General features: G+C 40.3%; 1 protein-coding gene across 1 annotated transcript; it reads right to left on the bottom strand.

Annotated features, from left to right (window-relative positions):
* Positions 1 to 430: 430 nt before the first annotated feature.
* On the bottom strand, positions 431 to 23,478 carry npm1b (nucleophosmin 1b). Its single transcript, XM_033632429.2, has 11 exons — positions 23,372 to 23,478; positions 22,977 to 23,059; positions 21,591 to 21,710; positions 21,227 to 21,320; positions 20,569 to 20,660; positions 20,255 to 20,313; positions 19,991 to 20,063; positions 13,543 to 13,641; positions 6,833 to 6,928; positions 6,667 to 6,741; positions 431 to 4,562 (listed from the first exon to the last, which is right to left on the bottom strand). The coding sequence occupies exons 1-11, from the start codon at positions 23,418 to 23,420 to the stop codon at positions 4,509 to 4,511; spliced, it is 894 nt and encodes a 297-aa protein (XP_033488320.1). The 5' UTR covers positions 23,421 to 23,478; the 3' UTR covers positions 431 to 4,508.

Here is a 23,478-nt window from a genome sequence, read left to right on the forward strand (position 1 = left end):
AAATACTCAGAGCAGCCCGTCTGGCACCAACAACCACGCCACGTTCAAAGTCACTTAAATCACTTTCTTCCCCTTTCTGATGCTCAGTTTGAAATTCAGCAGGTCGTCTTCACCATGTCTACATGTCTGAATGCATTGAGTTGGCTGCCATGTGACTGGCTGATTAGCTATTAGTGTTAACGAGCAGTTAAACAGGTGTAGCTAATGAGGTGGCTGGTGAGTGTTTTGCTTAAATGTCAGACAACATAACTGAAACAATACTTAGTCATCTCTTATGGTTTCACTGATCGCTTTATTCTGTAAATATTGTTAATGTCGAATTCTCATGTAATGTTTTCCATCAGTGTGGAGGAGTCAAATTATTCTGAGTCAATATTTTGCCCTAGTTTCCCAGTAAAAAAAAAAAACTTCGAAATGTGGGACTCAAAAACAAATGGGATTCACTTTATTCAGGTAAATGTTACAGGTAGAATTTAAAAAATGGATGGATATGTTCATCTCAACAAACCATGAATGTATGAATATCCACCATCAGCAGTCATGCAAAAACTCATCAATTAAGTTCGACTAAATAGACAAAATGCGCTTTCTTTCAATACATGTTGAGTCAGCCCAACCATCACCTACTTGCAGCAAGAGTACAGTGTTTAACAATTTAATTTGCATTGACATATGCAGTTAATATGCACAAGCCTCGTTTCTTGTTGATTCAAACTGCAGATGCCTCTCACCACATGCTGGTGGTTTACAGTAGGTATGTCAGGTCACAGACACAAGGCAATATGATGGGTAAAGAAAGTACAGATGGGGGTTATTGGATTGAAACAGTATAAATCAAAGATCAATCTCAGAACTACTTTCGTCTGATAAAATGGTAGATACTTCTACTCATGATTCAGAAAACCTGGAAAACTGTTGTTCTAAACTCAGTGTTTTCTCACGCTGGCAGCACTGTTAAGAACAGTTGTGCATCAGGTCATCAACATAGATCACATTCTCTTTTTCGCTTGGGCATATTTAGGTACTGGCTTCAAATTACAGAATCACAAGAACAACCTAAAGATGACAAACAGCAGGGCCAAAATGAAGCGTCAACAAAATCCGGACATTATTTCAAACATTATAAAAAGGGGTTCTACACTCAACATAAAACACTTCTACAACACACTAGAAGATGACATTTCAAATAAAGATCATGACAACAAATCCAGGCTGCAACACCTATGAGCAAGGGCGGATTAAGCCTACACTTAAAAATATATTTGTTCAGCTGCCGTATCTGGAAATAAAAGCAAGAGTTATTTACAGAAAAGAAGTTTATCGAGTTTGATAGGAGGGAAGTATTAAAAAACATGAATGAAGGACTCTGTCATGAACTCATACACAAGCCAAAAAATCCTAGGAATGGTAAACTGCTTCAACTGAAACCTCGCTACAAAGAGGACAATACAGACGTCTAAATTTAATATGAAGGTAAATTATCAGGGTGACTTTAATTACCTAAATTAGTTGAAGAAGTTTGCAGCTAAAGAATCTGAAATATCCTTCACAGATAACAGGAGGGTTGAACCAAGCAATGGGATTGGTTAAAGATGGTGTCCAACTGCCAACATTTGGCTCATAAAAGACACACAGGATCGTAAACACATAAGCACCAAGTGATTGTATGCTTATTGCCATCTGAGCACTGATATACAAGAGTGCAAACAATTATGGGGTTGAGTTCTTTATTGGGTTTCTGTAAAGGTGACGTGATGCGACTCTGATGTCATTTTCTGATATATACCTTATGATTATGTTGTAATAAATAAGATAATCTATGTTCATAGGCTTGTAACTGTTTTTTAGTGCATCAGAGTGTATTGAAATGCACAGTCTTAATGCCACATTGTAAATACACCCCTGGAGCAAGTTAACGATGTATTTATCATGTTTTTTTTTTTTTTTTACTTTTTGTATGTATATTTCTTTAAAGAAAAACATTTTAGTCGGAGCAGCTGTGTTGGTTTTACAAGGCTCACAATACTCTTGAGAATGTTTTGCATACTGCTGTTATGATCAGTTTTGTTACAGATGATTTTTGGTTGTAATCGCTGTAATGAAAGCCCTCTCAGGTTATGACTGGTGTTAACAAGCTTGATATGAATTCACACTCCAAAAAAAAATGCCATGTGAATTCAGTCCAGTTGGAAGGTTTGCAATAAGTTTAGCTCACCTTTATATGAACTTATTTGTATTGAAAGTATTGAAATAATGGCCCCATGTCCACAAAAGTGTTTCTTTTCCAGCTGAAAACACCAAGTGCTCCTCAGGAAACGCCGAGCTGGGAGCGCTTGAGAGCCACAGCGTTTTATCAGCTGAGGCACATTGGTTGTGTCTGGTTGCTATGACACGAAATATTCACAGAAGCTAAAATGCTGGTGCAAGGAAGAGAACTTGCCCTGGATGAAGGGAAGGCTTCAGCAAGCAGGGAGAGAGGACGAACCCACCAGTCTACTTGGGTTCATGAGAGGAAACTGTTAAAATATATATATATATATATATATATATATACATATATACATATATATATATATATATATATATATATATATATATATGTATATGTATATATGTACAGAGTATATTGACATATTTCTCCTCTCTTGTTAGTTGTTGGGAGAATGTGAGCGTGAATGGTTGTCTGTTATTAAGTGTTAGCCCTGCGACCTGTTTAGGGTGTACCCTGCCTCTCGCCCAATGTCATCGCGACCCATAACAGGATAAGCAGTTACAGAAAATGAATGGATGAATGAATGTTAGCAAACGTAGGCTACATGAAAGATGTGACAGTTGGTTTTCCTGGTATTTGTCCCTCCTCCAATGTGACTGAATGGCTGGGTAAAGTAATGAGCACAGCATTCTACCCAAAGTTGAAATTTTTTTGACTCTGCACTCATACCAGGCAGCACTCAGCGCAGAATAGACGCTTAGCGCCTCGTCACACTGCTGGTGTTTGTAGCATAGCATAAATACGCAGCACTCCCAATGCAAAGATTTTACTAATAATCTGGCCTCAGGAAAAAAACACTTTTGTGGATATGGCCTCTAAGAATGACACTGCTCTCATCCAGGAATGTCTGAGGTGTTCCTGGTAAAAAAGACGGGATGAAACATTACATATTTACTCAACAGACTGACGGTAGCAAGGTTACAACTGCACACATCTGTGAACATGTATGGATCTCACTGTTTCTTAATTGCATTATTTTTCTTAAGTGAAATGTTTCATAAACAGTTGAATCTTTCTCTCTTGGTGTTGTTGACCAAGTTTTTAAGAAAAATAAAGTTGGTGCAGGCTCTGCTGCAGGAGTTACTATGACCAAACTGAATGACACAATTAAAAAAACGGTTATCTCGACTCACTCTAACAAATTCCTGTACAATATGTATAGAGCAATTATGCCGGACAAAGTCAATCTATAAGCATGTTCGTAAGCTTAAAATGCTTCATAAAGCCAGACAGAACATAAAATAACAAAACACTTCGGAGGAAAAATATATTGTCATTGTCCCCGTTTCACTCGTCTTTGCCATCCTTGTTTATACTGCTCAAATTCACACAAAATGAGACTCTGATTTATCTCAGATAACAGTAGAGATATTTAAAGGCACATTCTGCAATATTTCCTATTGCATTGTTGACGTAAGGAGGACACACAGTGCCATGGATGAGAAGCACCTGGAACCAGGCTCGGCCAATAAAACAAAATTGCGTTGACTATACATGAAGAAATTAAGATGTAGGGCGATCTCACCTTCAGGCAAGGAAAGGAACTGCTTCTGTAATTTGACAGTTGCACCACCTGCAGTTGCTTTCACTTTTATAGATGCTGTTCAAGGATTTATATTTAACCTCGTGAGTAAGATTTAAATTTTCGGTCTTTGGCAACTTCTTGTGGTAATAACAAAAAAAAAAAAAAAAAAAAAGGAGTAGGACAGAGGGACTATATAAAAATATTAGCAATGACTAACTTGACTAGGTTCTGTCTGTCTTGTCTTTGGCTCTGAATACTTGGATTATGTTGTTGCCAATTTACATATCTGTTATTTTATTGCAGCTATAAAAATCCACAGGTGCAACATTTATTGCCTGCAGGTGGCGCAAGTGTTAAAACTCCACCAGCTATTTCTTTCCTGCAGAAAAGCAACAAAGACATCTGCATGTCCTAATTGGTAGTGCTATTACTTTCCTTCCCTGTAGGTGGTGCAGATTGGCATGCAGTGAAGTGGACAGCTTATCTACTAAAAGTAAATAAGCGAGTTCCAGGAGGTGCTCTGCATCTAAAAAATGATGACACCTGAATCATTAATGGCTTTACCTTTTTTTCTGCACTCAGTCCTTCTGTTCACTACGAGTCATTAGCAATGATGACATAATAAGGCCAAGTAGGAAATCTCGCTGACTGTGCCTTTAAATGTCTTTCATGATGCAAAACATACAAATGCTTCAAAGCATACAAGGTTTGTTACTTCTTCTCAATCTTCAGTGTTTGTACAAAACTCCAAAGGTCCTTGACCACCTGAGAAAGGTCGGGAGAGGGGAGAGAGGGATAACAACAAAAAAGAAAAAAGAAAGAGACAGAAATTATAAGTCTTCCAAATGAAGTGCTATACAGCATTAGACATATGACTCACTTTTACTACAACATGCTTTTGTGCGTCTCGCCTGTGGGAACACTGAGTTTAGATGGGGCTGTTGAGGGAACAACGAGGGGTTGGGTGGGGGCAACAGCACATACCAGAGTATATGACTAGGTGCTCCAGGTCTGACAGATCTCAGCCTTGGCTGATGAAACCAAAGCACTTCCACAGATGTTTCTACACACTGGGATCAACAAGCTCTCCCCGACCCAACTCCATCCCCACTTTTTTCCCTGTCCACCCAGCCCTCGTGCCGGACTAAAGAGCTTTCACCTGCTCCCATAACTGTACAGTTAACATTTTAACACTGCAATGTGATCACAAATGAATGTTAAAATAGCCCCTTTCAAGTGTTAGCCTTCTAACAGATGCTGTGCTACAGAAAACACACCTTTACAATCTAACACAGCCTAGTATCTTTGAGTCGTGTTGATAATCAGCCCAATCAACAGAAAGAAATGTTGGCAATGTATGTTTCTGTGAACCATGGATATATGTTACATTTGTATGTTTCATCATATTAATGTTTCTTAAGTGACATAATATATAAGCTGAATTTGTCATCTGGAGGTGGAGGTGGATGTTAAATGGTCATCTAGGCAAAACGCCTGCCAAACTGCAGACCACTGTTCGAGATCAAAAAACAACAAATCCGGTTGTGATTTTGTGAGTCACGCTGTGTTTTCATCAGCTTTTTAGGCTCAAACGCAGGTGTTTTGTAGCGACTTGTCTGTGTTTTTCCAGCGTCTTTTTAGGCTCCTAGTATGGGTGTTTTGTATCAACCTGTCACTGTATTTTCATCGGCTTTTTAGGCTCCAAACGAGGGTGTTTTGTAGCGACCCGTCTGCATTTTTCCAGTAGTTTTTTAGGCTCCAAATGTGGGTGTTTTGCAGCTACGTGTTGGTGTGTTTTCATTGGTTTTTAGCTCCAAACAAGGCCTTTTTGTAGCTGCCTGTCAGTGTGTTTTCATTGGCTTTTTAGGCTCCAAACAAGGGTGTTTTGTAGCAACCCTTCTACTTATTAGGCTCCAAATGTGAGTGTTTTGCAGTGACCTGTCAGTGTGTTTTCATCAGCTTTTTAGGTTTCAAACAAGGGTGTTTTATAGTGACCCGTTGGTGTTTTTCCAGCGAGGAAAGTGCCACGAAAAGCAGTTGTATTCTACCAGCCATCGCTGATTTTCTTGCTCAGATTGTGCATAAAGTAACATAAAGTTTCAATGTATATGCTACGCCATAACGTGCAAATGTAATGCAAAGTTGTAACGTATCCGGGGTTTGCAGTAAAGTACAATGCCAACATTTTGTCTTGAGAATGGGTTGTGATAATCTAAAGGGTTTAGGCTGATTAATTCATGCTCTGTAAAACAATGTGCAGGGGCTGTTGTTTTTCTCCTGAAATGACAAGCAGCATTAGAAAAGATTTAAGTGCTGCTTTTAGAAAAACCCTCTTTTGGGTTGGTCAAAGGCCTTGAATGTGAAAGAGACTGGTACCATCCACATACCACCAGTCCCTTCATTAAGGCTACAAAAGACACACACTCCAGTAAATCACTGAGAAAGAGTTTGCCTTGGCAGGTGTACTCCCATTCCATCTCGAAAGAGCCCGCTGACACAAAATGAATATAATTCAAAGAGAACACACTGTGCTGGAGAGATGTTTGAGGCGTAATGGACAGTGTATGGTAAAAGGACAGTGTGTGGAACAATAATGCATTCCTGGGTATCTATCATGGCAAAAGCTCTTAAAACTTGAAATGAAGGTTGATGTAGATGTGCCTGTGGCTACAAACCAAACAACTCCCCATGACTTAGTGTTTATGACACTACATGCAGAAATAAATTGCACGTCATGTAAAGCAAACCATGTAAAAGACTTAAAAATAACAAAGACCGACCTTAGATGCCTCCTAATCAGGGCTCTCAAAACCATGTGCAATCAATAAATATACACATAATATATCAAATGACTCACATGATTACTTACTTTTTTGTCTGAGATTTTAAAAGAACTCTTCACGAAATTCTCAAACTTCTGCTCCGTCTTCGGTAGTGGTTTTCCCTGATGAAAAACACCATTAAATCACCAGCTTAACTGTGCGTCAGACATTCAATTAAGAATGGTAATTTGCAAAAGAGGATGACAGCCTTACCTCCTTGGCTGCCGTTGACAACTTGCTCTTAATCTCAGTCAGAGAGGGAGATTTAGACGGGCCAGCCTGGGGTTTGTCTTTTCCTGGGGCAGGTGTCTTAAAAAATACATCAACTAGATAAGAAACACTGATTGATATGTCGAAAGGAGAGATTTATAGAGTTGTAGATAAAAAGATAACTTCATATTAGGCCACAATGCTTCTCTTTTTGTTCAGCTCTTCCTCTTGTTTGAACTCAACACAACATTGCTAACATATTGGTGATGAATCCATTTGCTGACCAAAAGGCCAGTCTGGATTACAGCCCTATCATGACCCATTTTGTCTGGGTCTGTGTTTACAGACTTGGCATGGGCAACCAGCTGGAAGAAGATAAAAGCACTAGAAAGGACAACAAATTCTAGCCTAATTACACCATCTTTTATACAAATACATCAGGTACAAATTATGTTTTTATTGTTTGCAAGCAGGAGAGGGCAAGCCCTGACTCTCCAATGAGTAATAGATTGTCAAATGTGTTTTTCCCTTGATGTCAACTCTTAACGACTGAACTAAAGAACAAAAGTCAAAGTGCAACTAATGTGCTTGTTTTTCAATTAAAGTTATGCTGACATCAAATTAATGACTTCCACAAGAAAAGATTACACTTACACACTTAACACATTTATGGATGGTCAAGACTAAAACAATATGGTCACACGCAACCCTTCTTTATAATCCTTGGTGACATTAAAGGTGCTGTCTCGACATATAAAGAGTCCCCTATGTTTGTGAAGAAGAGAGCACAGAACCAGCGGGCCCGCAGGTGTGTTCAGACCTGGGCAGCCGAGGCCCCAGAAGTCCTCAATTAGGAAGTGTCTGAATGTGACACAACAACAACACACACACACACACACACGCCATACGCCATGACTGCATGTTACACAAGCCACAGAGCTTGTCCCTACATGTAAAGCCAGTGTGGAATCCAGTGAAATTGCAGGGTTTCATTGATAGCCAGAGACACATTTGAAAGAAGAAAGGAGCCATGTACAATGCAACTCTTTAGCCTGCGAGCCAAAAAACAGCAAAATGTCTTGTAATTGATTTTCTTTTTGGTGGCTGATTGTTTCAACTTCAAAACACTATATTATTCTACACTGCTGTTAAGCAGCTCAAAGGATGGAGCATGGTGCAGATAATTTTAGGGTAAAGGTGTCTATTCCTACTGGAAATAGCAGGGAGTGTGAGTAGTAGGGATGTGAGTTTTGGTTAATTTTGCTTCACACAGCCCGAAACCTGTTAACTAGTAACTAACTAAAATGACATGAAGTACAAGATGCCTTTCCTTTTAGTCCAGCACTCCATTGACTCCAAAGCACCATCCATTTAGAGGTTGTGACATCTGATTGTTTTGTGTTGTGAAAGTCTTGTCTATTATTTGATTTTCTGTTGGCTTGCTGATCAACAGTCAGCTAGCGACATAAACGTGTGGAAAGATGGTGCCCACTGCGCACCATCTGGTCTGCACTGGTTAGCTAGCCTTGGCTGCACTGCACTGTGAGTCACCTGGGTCTGGTGTGAGCTAGCTAGTGACACCGCTCATTTGGTGATTACCTCTGGTAGTCCTGTTGCTGTGGAAACATGGCGGCCACTCTTCAGTTTCCCCCAGGTAGCCCCAGTGAGTAAGCGGCTTCAATTTGAGCCACAAAACCCCTTTTAATTTTGAGTAATTCAAATATTTATATTATTTTATTTTCATATATTTTTAAAATTTTTTTAACTATGTTAGCATCACTACCTGTACTGACACTGCTACCGGTGCTAACACAGCTAACAATGATAACACAGTCAACAATGCTTAATGGGACACCGAAGGGTGGGCACAAAGTTTCCACAGCAACTCTGTTGGGTCGGGACGGCATTACTAGTGGTAATCGCCGAATGAGTGGAGTTGCTAGCCAGCTCTCACCAGACCTGGTTGGTGTGCAGTGCAGTAAACTGAAGAGTGGCAAAATTAACCTATAAACCAACGTGTGTAACCATTCATAAACATTCTCAAAAGCTAACTGATTAACAATTAACCAATGTCATCCCTAATAAGCAGGTTTTGATGTAATTTTTTTGGGTCAATTTTTAGAAATTTTTATTCCAATTTCTACACACTAGTTCCAAAAACTGAGACAGAAACAAATGACAAAACAGTTTATGTCTGGTAGATTCAGGCTGCCATAAAAAACAATTTGTTTTAATGTAAGATGGAGGCGGAAGTGCAGTGGATCAAAATTTTGCAGTCAGGAATAGATGAGTGAAATTCCAAAGCTGCTATCTTAACAATCTCCCACTTCTACTAACAGTTGGAACTGGCTGTTTAGATAAAAAGCAATCGACAAATATCACTACTTCATACTTTAATCACCTTTAGCAGCTTCAGGCTTTGAAAACCAGGGTAAGACTTGAAACGGTTAAAAACAGGTGGAACAATATGGAGAAAATAAATTCTCTCTCTTGTTTGAAAAACGCAATCATCTGTCCCTGTCCCCAAGAGATCTGCACTTTATAGCGCAGATCAAAAGGTATAAAATGAAGAAAACCTTGACGCACATACCACACTACAAAAAAAAGAGCACATATGCTGCTGGCTCCTGGCCAGACAAATGTACTACGTATTTATTATTTATGGGAAGCTCTCTACTTCCAAGGGACAGCTGCGGACCTGAAACAGCTGATAAACACACTGCACCAGCAAGCTTTTTCATCTGGGCCAGACACTGATTACAGATGCCACAAGACATGGAACTTAATCACAAGCACACTATCATTTGATGCAGTGTCTTGTCTTCAATCCAGTGCAAACACATGGTGTGACACCTTTGCTCATCGGGTCTGTCCGGGGATGGTAACTGTCATTTTGTAGGGATGAGAGCTTTGAGGCCCGTGTCTGGGAAAAAGTCAGGTCACTGGGGATTGTGACTTTAATCCTGTTACTTGTATGTGTAAGTAAAGGAGGACATCATGCACAACGGGTCTTGAGTCATAGTTAGAAGGCAACATCCTCACAGGAAAAGTAAATAAGCACTAAATAGATAGGCACCTGCTGAAACACATGTCAATCAGTTGCTAAAACAATGACTCACACCCTTTTGGGATAAGCCTGAGTGAAGTGGTATATACTTTACGACTGTGACGTGTGCTTGAAGGCATCAACTTCTCCAAACCCATCAATCAAAAGACACCAGCTGCAAGATAAAGTTACTTCAGATCAGCACAACTCGAGTTAGCTGGTTCTCATGTCAAGCCTGTTACGCAAGAAGGTGCAGCTACATGCTGGGCCGCGAGAGGTGAGAACTGTGGTACTGGCAACAGATCTGACAAGCCAATCTAATGACCAGTCACCTGCATTTAGTAAAGAAAAAACAGACATCCACGCCCGCTTCCTCGCTCCTCAGGGGCATCTGGAAGCGCAAGCTGCACCAGACATCAAACGCTGGTAATGAGAGCAATTGGGAGAAGGTGTGTCCAGGAAGTGAGGGGTGTGAAGAGGTTGTAGAGAGGGAACAGTTGTTGTGTAGAAGTGGAGAGGGGATGGGGGCAGTTGAAGCTTCCACAGGCCAGAAAGTTAAACTGGCGGGATGATTTTGGAGGCTCAGCTGCCCATTGGCTAATCCCCCAGAGCATTTCAAGAGCCACTGTGTTATGTCTGGACAACGGCCACTACAGAATTAGCTGCACTCTCCCACACACCAAGAACCCTGGCCGGGGGGGAAATCGCTTTCTCGCCTCAGGAATTCAGCAATCCTGCCGCTCAGTGTTTAACATGATAGAAATTACGGAGCTTTCAATCAAGACGTCAGACAAGAAATGGCAGTTTTCTTAAGCGCGCTGGGTGTGTGTGAGATAGTGTGCCTTTAGCATAGTGCTGTCACAACACCAAAATTGACTTCGATACCAATACCAAGCTTAGTATCACGATAAACGATACTTGGAACTGAACGACACTGATTCAATACTCAATACCAAATAGGTCAGAAACATTCGGCATGATAATAAATTATGTATAATAGACCTGTCTGCACAAAGCCCATGTATTGTTCTCTGAATGGTTCCAAAACAACAAACCATGAGTCTACCAACATGATGTTATCCCTATTTGTCATATTGACACTTGGACAGACGGCCCAAGTGTTATTAAAATGATGCTGAGGGCAGCCTTTTGCATCGTATCTTGATGCAGTCAGCAACTGAGTTTAGTCAACAAAGCTACTTGGTTTGGGTTACGAAAAGATCATAGTTGACAATAGTCACACCGGTCTACTAGTGTGACAAGAAAACTCAATAATGACTTAAAATTTCAATTTCACAGAGGACACAAACACCGATTTCTTGGGTCAGTCCTGTGCTTGTTGGGCCTATCCATCTCCCTTCCCTATTGCCCTAAGTAAGCTTTTGTGCTCTCAAATCCACATCTGTTGCTCTGAATGTCTAATAATGACCTGGATGGGTTTACACTGGAGTCATTTGAAAGCCCAGTGCCCCTCAAAGAGACACTAAAGGGTGGCTGATTCTACCAACAGGCCATTTCAACTTCAACGTTAATCACATTTTCTTAGCCGGGGTGTTATGTTAACTTTGGTGTGCCTTTTTAAAAACCATTCTAACACTGTGGAGCCACTGTAGTTTAGAAGTGACACATAGCTACCAGCCCAATGCTATTTAACATCAGCTATTCAACCGTTTTAAAAGCAACAAAATGAGACCCCCCAAAAAACTGTCTTTGACATTTCGAAACTCATATTTTCTAATATACTTTTCACATTATTTACAATACAGGGTCGGCCTGACACTGATACACTACGCTACTGATACACTACGTATCTCAAATAATTTAACAGCTCATCATCATCCCATCAGCTGACTAGCCAGCTAGCTTACTTGCTAAACTCTTTTGTTTTGTACTCCTTGGAGAGGTCTTGATGTCTGTCACTGAGGTGTTTGGTGAGGTCTTAAGTGTTTCCTCCCTTGCAAGACACTGTTTGCACACAGGCTTGATTATGTCACTGGGTTTGCCATCAGCACCGGCTCTGAGGTGAAGTAGTTCATAGTAGGCTTTGGCAGCCCGTTTTGTTAACCAGTGCCGGGCATGGAGTTATTTCTTCAGATGACAAGTTGTTGTTGTCAGAAGTAGACTTGTTAAGGCAGAGGCATTGCTTCTCTCTCTCAGTCAAAGCTGAGGATCAAGCTGTATCATCAAGGATAAATGCACAGGTGCACATCCCCTAAATACAAGTGCCTGGCTTGGTTAAATTGCTCATTTCTGCAACCTGGTGGAGATTTAGACAAATTATACATTTCATACTCGAACCTACTACAAGTACCCAATGTTGGGAAATTCTAATACCGTACTGCTTTGTTGTTTTTACTCTGGTATTCTGTGCAACACTACTTTAGCATATACTTTATCATACAAGCAGCAGCATTTGCATGCCAACACATAACACCTTATCTAAACTGGGTTTCTGTCCAAGTCATTTTTATCACAGCAACATGCCTTGTGAAATTTGTAAACTTGCAGAGGAGCTTGCCAATTTGTATTCCCTCGTGTGTGTGTGTGCTACAGGGGGTTGTGGGGGGGGGGGGGGCATCAAAGGTGGCTGCAACTCAAGATGGCAGGGTCAGGCCGAGGAGGTCACGGGTTTAAACCTTGCCCCAGGAAACCTGTTTAGAGGTCAGGTGTGTTTGCTTAAAGAGAGGCAGAGTTCAAGCTGTGGGTTTTGAGAGGCGGCTGTCCAAGACATTCCACCCAAGAAATTAACTATCAGGTTGAGCTAATTGCAATGTGCATTTATCACATTCCTTGGCTGTGGAATGGGAAGGCTCTCCAAGTTTTTTTTTTTTTTGTTCTTTTTTTGACATGTTTTAATTGTGAATGCCAATAAATACAAACAATTACCCTTGATCATAGACCCAGTGTGTCTTCTCAGGCTCAGGTTTGACAGGAACAATAATACACTAAAAGACTAAGTAGTTCAAATAAGTTTTTTGTTTCTTTTTTTTAAGTGCACTACATTGTGTCACACATTTAACTTTCAGGCCTTACGAGGCTTTTACTTCAGACATACTCGAAGCAGAGGGAGGTCCATGAGTGTGAGGCTTTACATTTGTTGCTTTATTCTGTGGAGATTTGATTTATCTTCTGTACATGTTGTGCAGACTTCTTTGCGTATCCTTCTTTAAAACTTAGATTTTCAATGTCCACCATTCTTTTATATAGTTTTCAGAGTGGCATGTCTTTCATTATGAACAGAGTTGCTGGGTTTATCTACAGTCTGGCATAACTGCAGACCTAATTAATCAGTCAGACAATGTCCTGGCCTACTACACAAATCTAGCTATATTATGTCCAAACAAATTTTACAATAATATGAACAAACAAACATAGGGTGTTTTTTTTTTACGGAAGGTTGCAATATAGATGCAATATAGATAAAGTTATGAGATATCCCTCATTTGTTTCCTGCATAGCTAAACAAGTATCCAATTATTGTGTCTACATCTGAGAGGGAAATAAACAGGTTGGCCTTCACTGCACCTGTAAACCTGTCCAATAAAGTTAGTTGACCCTAACAGCTGACCCTTTGCTCTACAGTATAATGGCCGTCAACTGAATAATTAAATAACTGCAAGCCAACCACAAGTAAACAGAGCTGAGCAGGTGACAGAGCCTCTCCTACCTTAATCTGTGGTTTGACTGCTGATCCTGATGGTTTTCCTGCGGGGCCGTTTTGCTTCACTGGAGTCTTGTTGGGCTTCTTTGCTGAAAACTCTGGGCCCTGAGAAAGCAAAGAAACACAATCAAAATGTATCAGTAAAACACCCCCTGTATGACATGCCTATGTTTTTAGGAAAAAGCTGGTCATAAAATCTGTACATAAAGATGTACATGTTAAAAAAAGATAAGAAGACAAGGACAAGTTTCTGTATTTATATTACAAGTTCAGAAAATGTATATTAAATTAACCATAGATCACAGTAAATCACAGCAAACAGAACCAAACGTGAGCTGACAGCAGGGGCGCCATACTGAAGTTAAAAGCAGCTGTAAATTTAATCAACACTCCATGAAAAAGTGCCCCGACTCACTTTGAAGTAACTGAATGAAAACTGCAAACACTGCCACAAAGGTGGAACAGTTTAGATCGCTGGCCGATTGCCATATTTAACAGCCCCCTATATACTGTATATATTAATCATATCCCTGTTGGTTAGCTTCAAACTTCAAACTCCTTTTTGTCAATGTTACTGACTTTCAGACTGTTCCTCCACATATTTTATGTTGGATATGAAAATAACTTTTCCTCTTTGGGGTAGTTGTGTCATGTTGTTTTGAAAACTCCCATATCAAAGCTCTAACAGCCAAGCCTCTTTTATAGCTGACAAATTATAATTGCCATGTAACATAATGTGAACCACATTTGCAGAAGTGTTTGCAACTGTGGTTAATTTTCTCCAGTCTTTTGCCATGAGGTGTTCACGTTATTTTCGCTCACCCCTGTAAGGTCGTCATCTAACTAAAATGGAGGGAGTCTGTCTCTGTCTGCCTGTATGTCCTTTTTTCTCAACAACTGTTCATCCAATTGATTTGACACTTGGTGGGTGTATTGCTAAGGATCCAAAGAAGGGTAGTTTTAAGTGCAAGCTCTTGAGATCTATGGGACGTATTTATTAGTCGTGCGTTGTGTTCACTCTGTGTAGTGTATTGAGAGGGGACCCCTATTAACTGTTACACCACCGAACAGCATGCTCTCCATCACTCGCTATAGTACATTCAAGAACAGATGAAAAAAGAGACTGCAGAACACTAGGGCTGGCTACTTTTTACAAAATTACAACACCAGTACCAAGATCAGTACCCTTAAAGTGATACTGGTACCAATAGAATACTTAATTTGTGAAACTAAGCAGCAGTCATGTGACAATAACAACCAATCACAGCCAAAAGATACCTTTCCCTTTTTCTGAAAATATCAGTCTGTGGTAAACATGGAAAAGTTGATCATTTTGGTGCAGGGCAGCCAGAGCTTTTCATCTGTGCCACGGACAATAAGCCTTCACTTATAAACAGTGCCTGGAAGAAGATCAGCTCTGCACTCAGGATTTTGGGTGAACAGGATATGATACGGTGCTTGTTAAGGTTGCTTAGTAACCTCAGACACAACCTGCCACCGTGCTCTAACTTGCACCTAAATGACGCGTACACTCTAGCCCTGCTGGGGTTCCAAAGTACGTTATGGCAGGTGTATTGTAGAGCTTAGGTTCCCTGCCCAAGCCTGAACCGTAATTTCTCGCCACTGTCCTCCAGCTCGGGCTCCTCATAATAGACCTAGGCTACGTGACGTGTGTGTCAGCTTCATCGAGTGTACCAAGTGCAGCACGATGCTGGTATATGACAGCAAAAAGACACGTCCTTGACACTTTAGAGGCACATGATGAAAGCTTGCCATGGAAAGAAAGACGAGAGTCAGCCTTCAATGTCCACGTTTGTATCCTTAAAAGGTGTGAAGTGTGAAGTTGTTTAGATGAGTGGTTCTCAAGAAAGCTACAAGCAGCAACACCTGAAGCCAAGCAATTGGCCTGGACATAAAAGGCATGTCTGAATGGACACTGCACTAGTATTATCAATGCTACACATGTCGACTATTGTTAGCAGTGTTAAAACCCAGGAAGACAAAACATTTCCATTCTACAACAAAAAACAACTCAACACTGTTGACACTAATTTGGGAATTCATAGTTTCTGATTAAGTATCTCAGTAAAAAAAAGTGTACTGAAAACGTAACTGTAACCAGATCAGGGATATGTGACCAAAACTGAAATTATCTCCAAGCACCAGCACTGTCCGAAATGACACAGGAAGCACTAGACATACTTGGTAACTTGCCACTGTGCCCCCATAACTTGTCATTGTTCTTCTCCCCAATGGAGGCCTTCCTGTCAGGTTTCCATTGCTCTCAGTCACCTGTGTAATTACCTTGTAATAGCCGAGGCAAGTACCTGCATTTCCTGCGCACCAACCCTTTCCTTGGAATGGGTGAGAAGTGTAATTGCCTGTGTTGACATAACTGCTACAAGGCAATTACACGTTATTTCCTTGGGCAATGCCTGGTAATATAAGTAGCTGTAAGGCTGTTGCTATGTGGTTGCAAAGCTTTTTTTCCCCAATTAGAGGGATATTAATTACTAAAGGATAGAAATCAATCAAGCAGAGAAATGTTATGCTTTCTTCAAACCCTTCATAGATGCACCTCAGTGTTTTCTTTCGGTTCCTTTCTGTGTTATGTAAAGGTCTTTCACCAGTGATATCAAGCACTCTGCTCCTACTACAGAGGGAAATACACAACTAAAAAAGCAGAAGTGTAAGCTTTGTTTGTGACATAATTTGTGACAAGAGAAGAACACAGTCATTGGGTTGTTCATGTGATGTTTGGATGGAAGTACTCACCAATACAAAAGCCAATTGCTGTCTAATACTGGGATCACAAATCGATTGGGGAACAGACTTTGACACAACACTGGCAAAGAAACCTGAAACCTCCAGCACAGTGTGGACTTGTCAGCACAGATTGCAGAGTTTGAATTAAAATAGTGAAAGTTTTGACAGCAAACATGGTGGAGTGTGCAGTTTCTGGATATAAACCAGACCCTGGAGCTCCCTTCCATTATCCACCAAAAACTCCGTCATGGCAGATATTATTGTGTTTCACAACCACAAACACTGTGTCAGCCACTGCCAGTTAGCCTGCAAGCTAACAAGCTAGCAAACAACATAAACAAATAAAATATGCTAGCTACATTTACCATTCTGATGTGTCTGCTAGTCGTCAAATTTGCTGCAAAACAGACTCCTCATCTGAGTCTTGATCTGACAAAGGCTCAAACATCTCTGCGATGTTTCCTCTAACATTAGTCACCTTGATGCACACTGCTTGTTCACCAGTCTACCTGTCAACAGTCTCGCTGGTGCCAGTGCTGAAAAAGCAGACAATGGTGGGGAGAAGGACGGAGGCCAGATCCAGAGGGAGGGAGAAAGAAAAATGGATCTGCTCCCGCCCCCCTTGACAGTTTTTTCTTTCTTTTTATGTGGGGAAACCATGATGAACAAAATATTAACAAAAGCATAGTATTTTTTACATTCTTTAAAACGTGTTTGGATGGGGATGTTCATTATTACCTATCAGCTATTTTATTTTCTTAACATTGGTTGTGTTGTGTTCTCAATGCCAACACTGGCACTGCAGGGCTACTCTGCTGCCAAAATTATAATTGTCTCAATTAATGATGTAAGATTTACTTGTCATGGCAAAGCTGTCAAAAGTGCAATTCAAACATCTAAATACAAGGCACACGTACGCCACACGCCTCCGGCTCTTATTTGGTAACACATATCAAATGAGGTCCAAACCAGAACTGAAAATGATGCTTTTGCTCTTCACAAAGGGCAAAAAAAATATTGAAATCATGTGATCAACAAATCAGCACAGGCTCACTTTCAATGTAGCTGAACTCAAAACTGAGCTCTGGTCAGGGCTTGAAAATTAGTTGATGCCAGTGTGACTGTAACACTGTGATGTTTAACACAAGCAGCCACACTAGAACTCTGACTCTAACCAACTGCCCGTGCACAATGCTACAGAGACATTTTGGTTGGTATTTAAAACCTTAATTAAGTTCAATTCAACAACAAAAAAGGAGATAAAAATTATATTGATATATTGCTAAATTAGCAGTCAAAAAAATAATAATTGATCCCAGCTAGAGTTCTGTGCTTTCATTACTAAAGAATGAGACAGGATAAATATGGAGCTAAAAAGTAGAAGGTTGAAGAAAAGGATTAAGGTCAGGGAGGGGAGGGGTACGGGGAGACGGAGGTGAAGAAATTGGAGGGGAAGACAACAGAATAAATCAACAGGTGACAGAAATGCTCAGCTGTCATCTGACCCTGAGGCAAGGATCGGCGCTCACGTCGCAGGTATGCGCATCTGCCCCGCTTTGATCTTTTGCCTGGCACAGTTTGCACTTGGATAGCGTGTTTAAAAAAAAAGAAAAAAAAAAAAGAGAAAGAAATCACAAACAGACACCGACGTAAAAATGAGGCAGATACACACATGCACCCACACACTTGCAAATGATTGTGGTAACACGCAAAACAAGTGTTCAAAGGCAAAGGCCAGGTGCAAAGCTGAAATGGCATGAGAGACGATAAAAAGGAGCAATCATATTAACAGTGGGATGACAGAGGGACAAAGATATGCAGTGTTACAGAAAAATGGGGGAAGATGTTTCCCATAACTGGTGTGTGTGTGCGCGTGTGTGTGTGTGTGTGTGTGTGTGTGTGTGAGTGAAACTTGTAATGTGTGCTTCTCTGCTTATGTAGTGTAGATATGTATAGCTGTTTGCAGACTGCGTGCAAGTATGCATGTGTACTTACACATTTACAGTAAGTATATATGTCTACAGTGTGTATGTATACTTTGAGTTTGTGTGTGTGCGTGCATGTCTTGTGTGTGTGTGTGTGTGTGTGTGTGTGTGTGTGTGTGTGCGCACGTATAGGATAACATAGTGCCGTCTTGTTGGTGAGACGGTGAGAATTCAAGCAGATTACAGAGGAGAAATCCGATCATTACGCCACACAGACCCTGTGTTTTACTCTTGGAAAACAGGTGGGTACATGAGCGAACAGGATGAAAAAGTTCCATGTTTTGTCTCATACAAAAAGGTGGACGGTCAGCGAGTGCACGAATGGGAAGGGCCTGCTGAAATGAAATGCTACTATAGGATATGGTCTGTGGGAGTTTACATGATGTGGTGGAAGCAAAAGGGGAGCGGGGCAGACTGCAGCAACACAGAGAAATTCCTTCTATACACACACACAAAAAAAAAGAGGACAAGCCCTTGGCTACCCTGACACCTGGTGGACAACAGGGGACTGGAAACACTCCAAGTTAAATGAATCTACTGTGCAAATGAAAGTTTAGTGACCTACAAGGACATTCAGTTTGGTTTGAACAGTGATCCAAGTGATGCAACAAAAACAGATTACAAAACATTCCTTATAACACTGAAGGCAAGCTAATACACAGCAGAAAGCTTTGAAAACATGCATTTATAAGGACAAAAAAATGAATCCCATTCCAGTCTAATCAACTTGATTCAAACACAATCTAATGCTATTAGTGCTCTTTTAATTCTTTGGTGTCCTAACCAAGAGGAACAGATGAAGAAGAAAAATGAAGCAGCATCTGACTCACTTTATAATTATAGGCTTTCAAAACATGTGGTGCTCATCACATGTAAGCAATCATCCTCTTACACCCAAAACAATGCAATGTTAAAGTTGAATGTTAAACAACAGTGACATGTCGCCACTTGGTGTCACTATTTGGTACAACTCAAGTTCAAAACAAGTGTGTATTACTTTATGTAATGTGTGCTTCTCTGCTTATGTATTACTTGTATATTTGTGTGTTACTTTTATATTGTAGACCACTCAAGTTCAAATCACAACACTGTCTCACCTGCCTCGATAAACCAAGCTGATTATCATTGCAGCAAACTGCTTTGCAGAAGCTCGAGGTTCGCATGTTGGATTTTTAATAAATTCCTATTTAATGTCACAAAGGTCACACTGGACCGTTGATATTGCATGTAGTGTAAAGGACACTACACTCAGCAGTAAAATGAGTCACTCATATTTCCAGACCCACCTCATTATCACACACTGTATGCTTTTTAAACCATCAGATATTTGTATTTAGTCAATCTGAACTGCTGTTTACTTTGTTCAAAGTCTGACACCGTAGGCCCCTCCCCACTAAGACAAAATTAAGATAACTGTGCTTTACTAACACACCTTTTTTTATATGATTTCGACTCAGATTCATGGACATTTATTTGCTATGGACACTGGATATCCTGGGAAAGTTTACGTGATACTGAAGCTAAAAATCAGTGTATCACATCTGTGTATGCCCTCAAGGAACGTGGATCTCACAGTTTGAAAACCTCGGCCCTGAAGTATCCTGCAGGTACTGTCTAACAACTAATGCTTTTCACAGGTATAATCAAAGTTTACATTTTTAATATTATTTACAAAAAAAGAACAAAAAAAAAAGCAGCCTTACCTTTTTGACCTCTTTCCCAACATTCTTCGGAGGCTTCACATCATTTTCATCACTGTCCTCATCTTCATCATCACTTCAAAGAGGAAGAGAAAAAACATTAACTGAGGTAAAAAGCGATGTGAAAGGGTTGTCTCTGCACAAATGCTAGAAAAAGGTGAATAATATGATTTACTGTATTATGTGGTATTACATATATGCACGTTGTTTTTTTAGGCATGCACCACGAATTAAAGAAAAAAAATCAGCAAAAAAAGGAATACATACTCGTCATCATCCTCGTCACTGTCATCTTCATCGTCATCGGACTCCATCTTCAGTTTTTTCTACAAGGAAATGAACCATAATTTTGTCAGAAAAAACATTAAGAGTTTTACAGAGGGCCTGAGTCGTCATTACTGTTTGACACAGTGTGACAACATGCAGTGTTTCCTCTGTCTTCCTTTTGTCAGTGTGCAACAAGAAAATAAGCCCCACTGCTGCAGAGATGTTCTTCAAAATCTTTAAAATCTAAAGTTTAGACTCTTTCTTTGGGAGTTAAAGACAGATCTGTGGTTAAATGAACACGCTGAGGTAGCTACCAATGGGGGCCTTTTCCCAGACATCAGGCCTGCAGGCCGTTTCACCGGTGATGTGTTGTTCTCCTCTTCCTCATCCTCTGAATCCTTCACACCTAAGAAAATAGACACTTGTTACTGCCACTACACAGTGATGAATTAGATTTAGAAGTTCATGCACAGCCCTTGTATTGACTTTTAAATATTATGATAAACAGAGTGACATTTATCATCAATATACTGGTGAAATGATCAAAATCTAACAATCAGAAATAGATTGTTTCTCTCTGTATTTATCACTGTAGTAGTTTTAAAAAGCAAAGCTATTTGTTAAAGCACTGTTTGTGATTAGTCTTCGTAAAAGAGTAGCACTGTTTTTCTGCTTGAAAAATGTGTCATCCTGTTATGCATTTGTCCCACTGAACCAAACTGTAAAGAGGCAGCTCGTAAATGAGCGAGTTCATCCCAAATTACAGTCTGAAGAATAATGATGGTCACTTTGTTTTATGGGTCTATAAAATGAAGCTCCATTAACTTCACCATACTTCAGACTGACATAGTGTAAAGTAGGCAAGGACTTCATTTTACTGATACAGTGAGTCACACTTTGTGCGTCCGTGTCTGTAATTAAAGAAGAAGAAAAGGCAGTAGTAACACTAGCAGCTGTTGGTTTAATACTCACTAACAAAATGCTGCCCGCTGATGTGAACCGGTCCAGAGCCAGACTGCAGACGGAACGTAACAGGGGGTGTGATCTCAAATCCACCTAAACTCATCTGGACAGGACAAATTACAACAGCAAAATGAGCAGGTTAATCACTGTTATCATACTATTTCATTCACTATCATCACTACTGGTTTCTGTATGCTCCACAGTTAGAATGAGTTGTTTAGCATTAAAGAGGCTGAAAGCTAGTTTTCTTTTACTGTTGCCAGTTTTAAAAAAAGAACCAGGTATTATAGATCATACATATTCTTTACTTGTATACCATTGAGTAGCCCCTTTAACACTTAACAAAATGTTGCCAGCTGAGGCATTCACTCACAGAGGGCAGGACGGACGGTTTCAGGACAACCAGCGGCACTTTGGTCGATTTTCCATCATAAGTGAGGCCTTCCACTTCCACCATGTGGAACTTATCCTCCGCCTCGGCTCCCAGACACACCTGAGAAGGCAACACAGTTCACATCATGACACCATCTCCATATCTCGGCATCGTTACTATTGTTCCTGATACCCTTCGTGTGACCTACTGCACTGTGTAACATATTTAAGACATGCATTTGGTCTCTTATAACGTATTTATTTTTGACATTCTTTTACTTTTTTCCAACAAGTAGGAGAGAGTAGGAGAGAGACCGAACAGACACAGACTGCTGTGTGTTTGATGGACCCAGATGGATTAGATGATCTTAATATCAACAACATTTTGTAGTGTGATGACAACATTCATTGGATGATTCAGTATTGGAGCTTGTATTGCGTGTTTTTGTATTGTTTTGTTGTGTTGTGTTTTTGTTTAGATGTGTGTACTGTCTTGGTGTTGTTTTTGTGATATGTGTGTGTGTGTACCCACAAAAAGGGTTAAGGAGAAGAACTGTGACTCCTGTTGGAACAAATGAAATGGGAATTTCCCCAAGTCAAACGGGTTGGAAATACCTGAGTATTTTTGGATGATGGGAGATTCAACTAGGCAAAAACACTTTATCATTAACGTATGTATTGAAAGCAGAAAAGAAGAGGAAGAAAACTAAAGGAATGACTGAAGTGTGACGGATACATTTCAATTGAAATACTATATGTTATATTCTGCATTAGCCTACTGGGAAAATGTTTGTGTCAAAAAGGCACACCTTACTCTTTTGCCAATTTTAGTAGGCCTACATTTAATACATTTTTTCAACTTCAAATATATAAGTACTGCTTTTATAGTGATGCTCAATCTGATAACACAAATAGATCAAATATTGTCTTCAGTAGATGGCAACAGCAGCCAATTCAGGTTTGACTAAAATCAGTTTTGGCTCTCCTGTAAAATCTCATATAACGAAGTCAGACTGAATTCATTCAGTGGTCACTGCTGATAATTTTATTATTATATAGCAGTTATTTCTATCATAATAACCACTATTGTCCTGTTAATTAGACATTAGTCTTTACATATAATACCTGTAAAGCAAACTGGAACTGACAGAGGCGGAGACAGACAGATGCTCTGCGAAAGTAACTGCGTAACTTACGTTATTGGCACACAGTTAACGCTACACTTACGTATAATGTCCATGGTCAACTAAGGTTTCTAACGTCTAAACACACTGCTATTTCACACACCTATGTAGCCCCCATGCCCTTTCCCATTGAAACATGCGTTACTGCCACATTATTCAGCTTGAACAGTTACTCCAGGTGCAAGATAAAGCGTCTTCCTTACTGCTTTGAGTGACAGCTGCTGCTCCGTATCATCGTCGTCTACGTCAACTTTGAACTCCCGTTTGTCCGATTTGAGGGTACAACCTGGAAAAAACGATACGTGCAGCGTTAACTAACCTCTTTTGTGCACCTATGTTTAACAAAATACACAAACGTACAAAACAGTTGGACATGCGGGGGGTTACTCTTCGCTATAGCTGCCGTATCTCCATGCCTTGCTCGGCTAGCTAACAAAAGAGCTGAATTGGCGCGAGCAGGGGGCAGGCAGGCTAGCTAGCTACGTAGCTAACTTCCTCCGGCTAAAGATGTTAAATGGCTATTTGTGCATGATAACATGGCGGTTAAACTGGTTGTGCAACCGAGCATTTTCAGGCTTGTCAGAATAAGCGAGCTCACCAAACAAGTACATTTGTGGTCTGCTCAAATCTGAGATATCGTCCTCCATCTTTGAAGTGGGTGGTAACACTTCCGTAAACAGGAGTGACGGACACACTGCCGAGCCA

The sequence above is a fragment of the Epinephelus lanceolatus genome, chromosome 7 (assembly GCF_041903045.1).
Source record: "Epinephelus lanceolatus isolate andai-2023 chromosome 7, ASM4190304v1, whole genome shotgun sequence".
Lineage (NCBI taxonomy): Eukaryota > Metazoa > Chordata > Actinopteri > Perciformes > Serranidae > Epinephelus > Epinephelus lanceolatus.

Bases quoted from the DNA above. Each gene is read 5' to 3' on its own strand.
- npm1b (XM_033632429.2), bottom strand. From the start codon at position 23,420: ATGGAGGACGATATCTCAGATTTGAGCAGACCACAAATGTACTTGTTT. The intron at 21,711-22,976 runs GTAAGGAAGACG...TTGCCTTCTCAG, and splicing joins AGCAGCTGTCACTCAAAGCA to GTGTGTCTGGGAGCCGAGGC. The intron at 6,929-13,542 runs GTAGGAGAGGCT...GTATTTTTTAAG, and splicing joins CAGTCAAACCACAGATTAAG to ACACCTGCCCCAGGAAAAGA.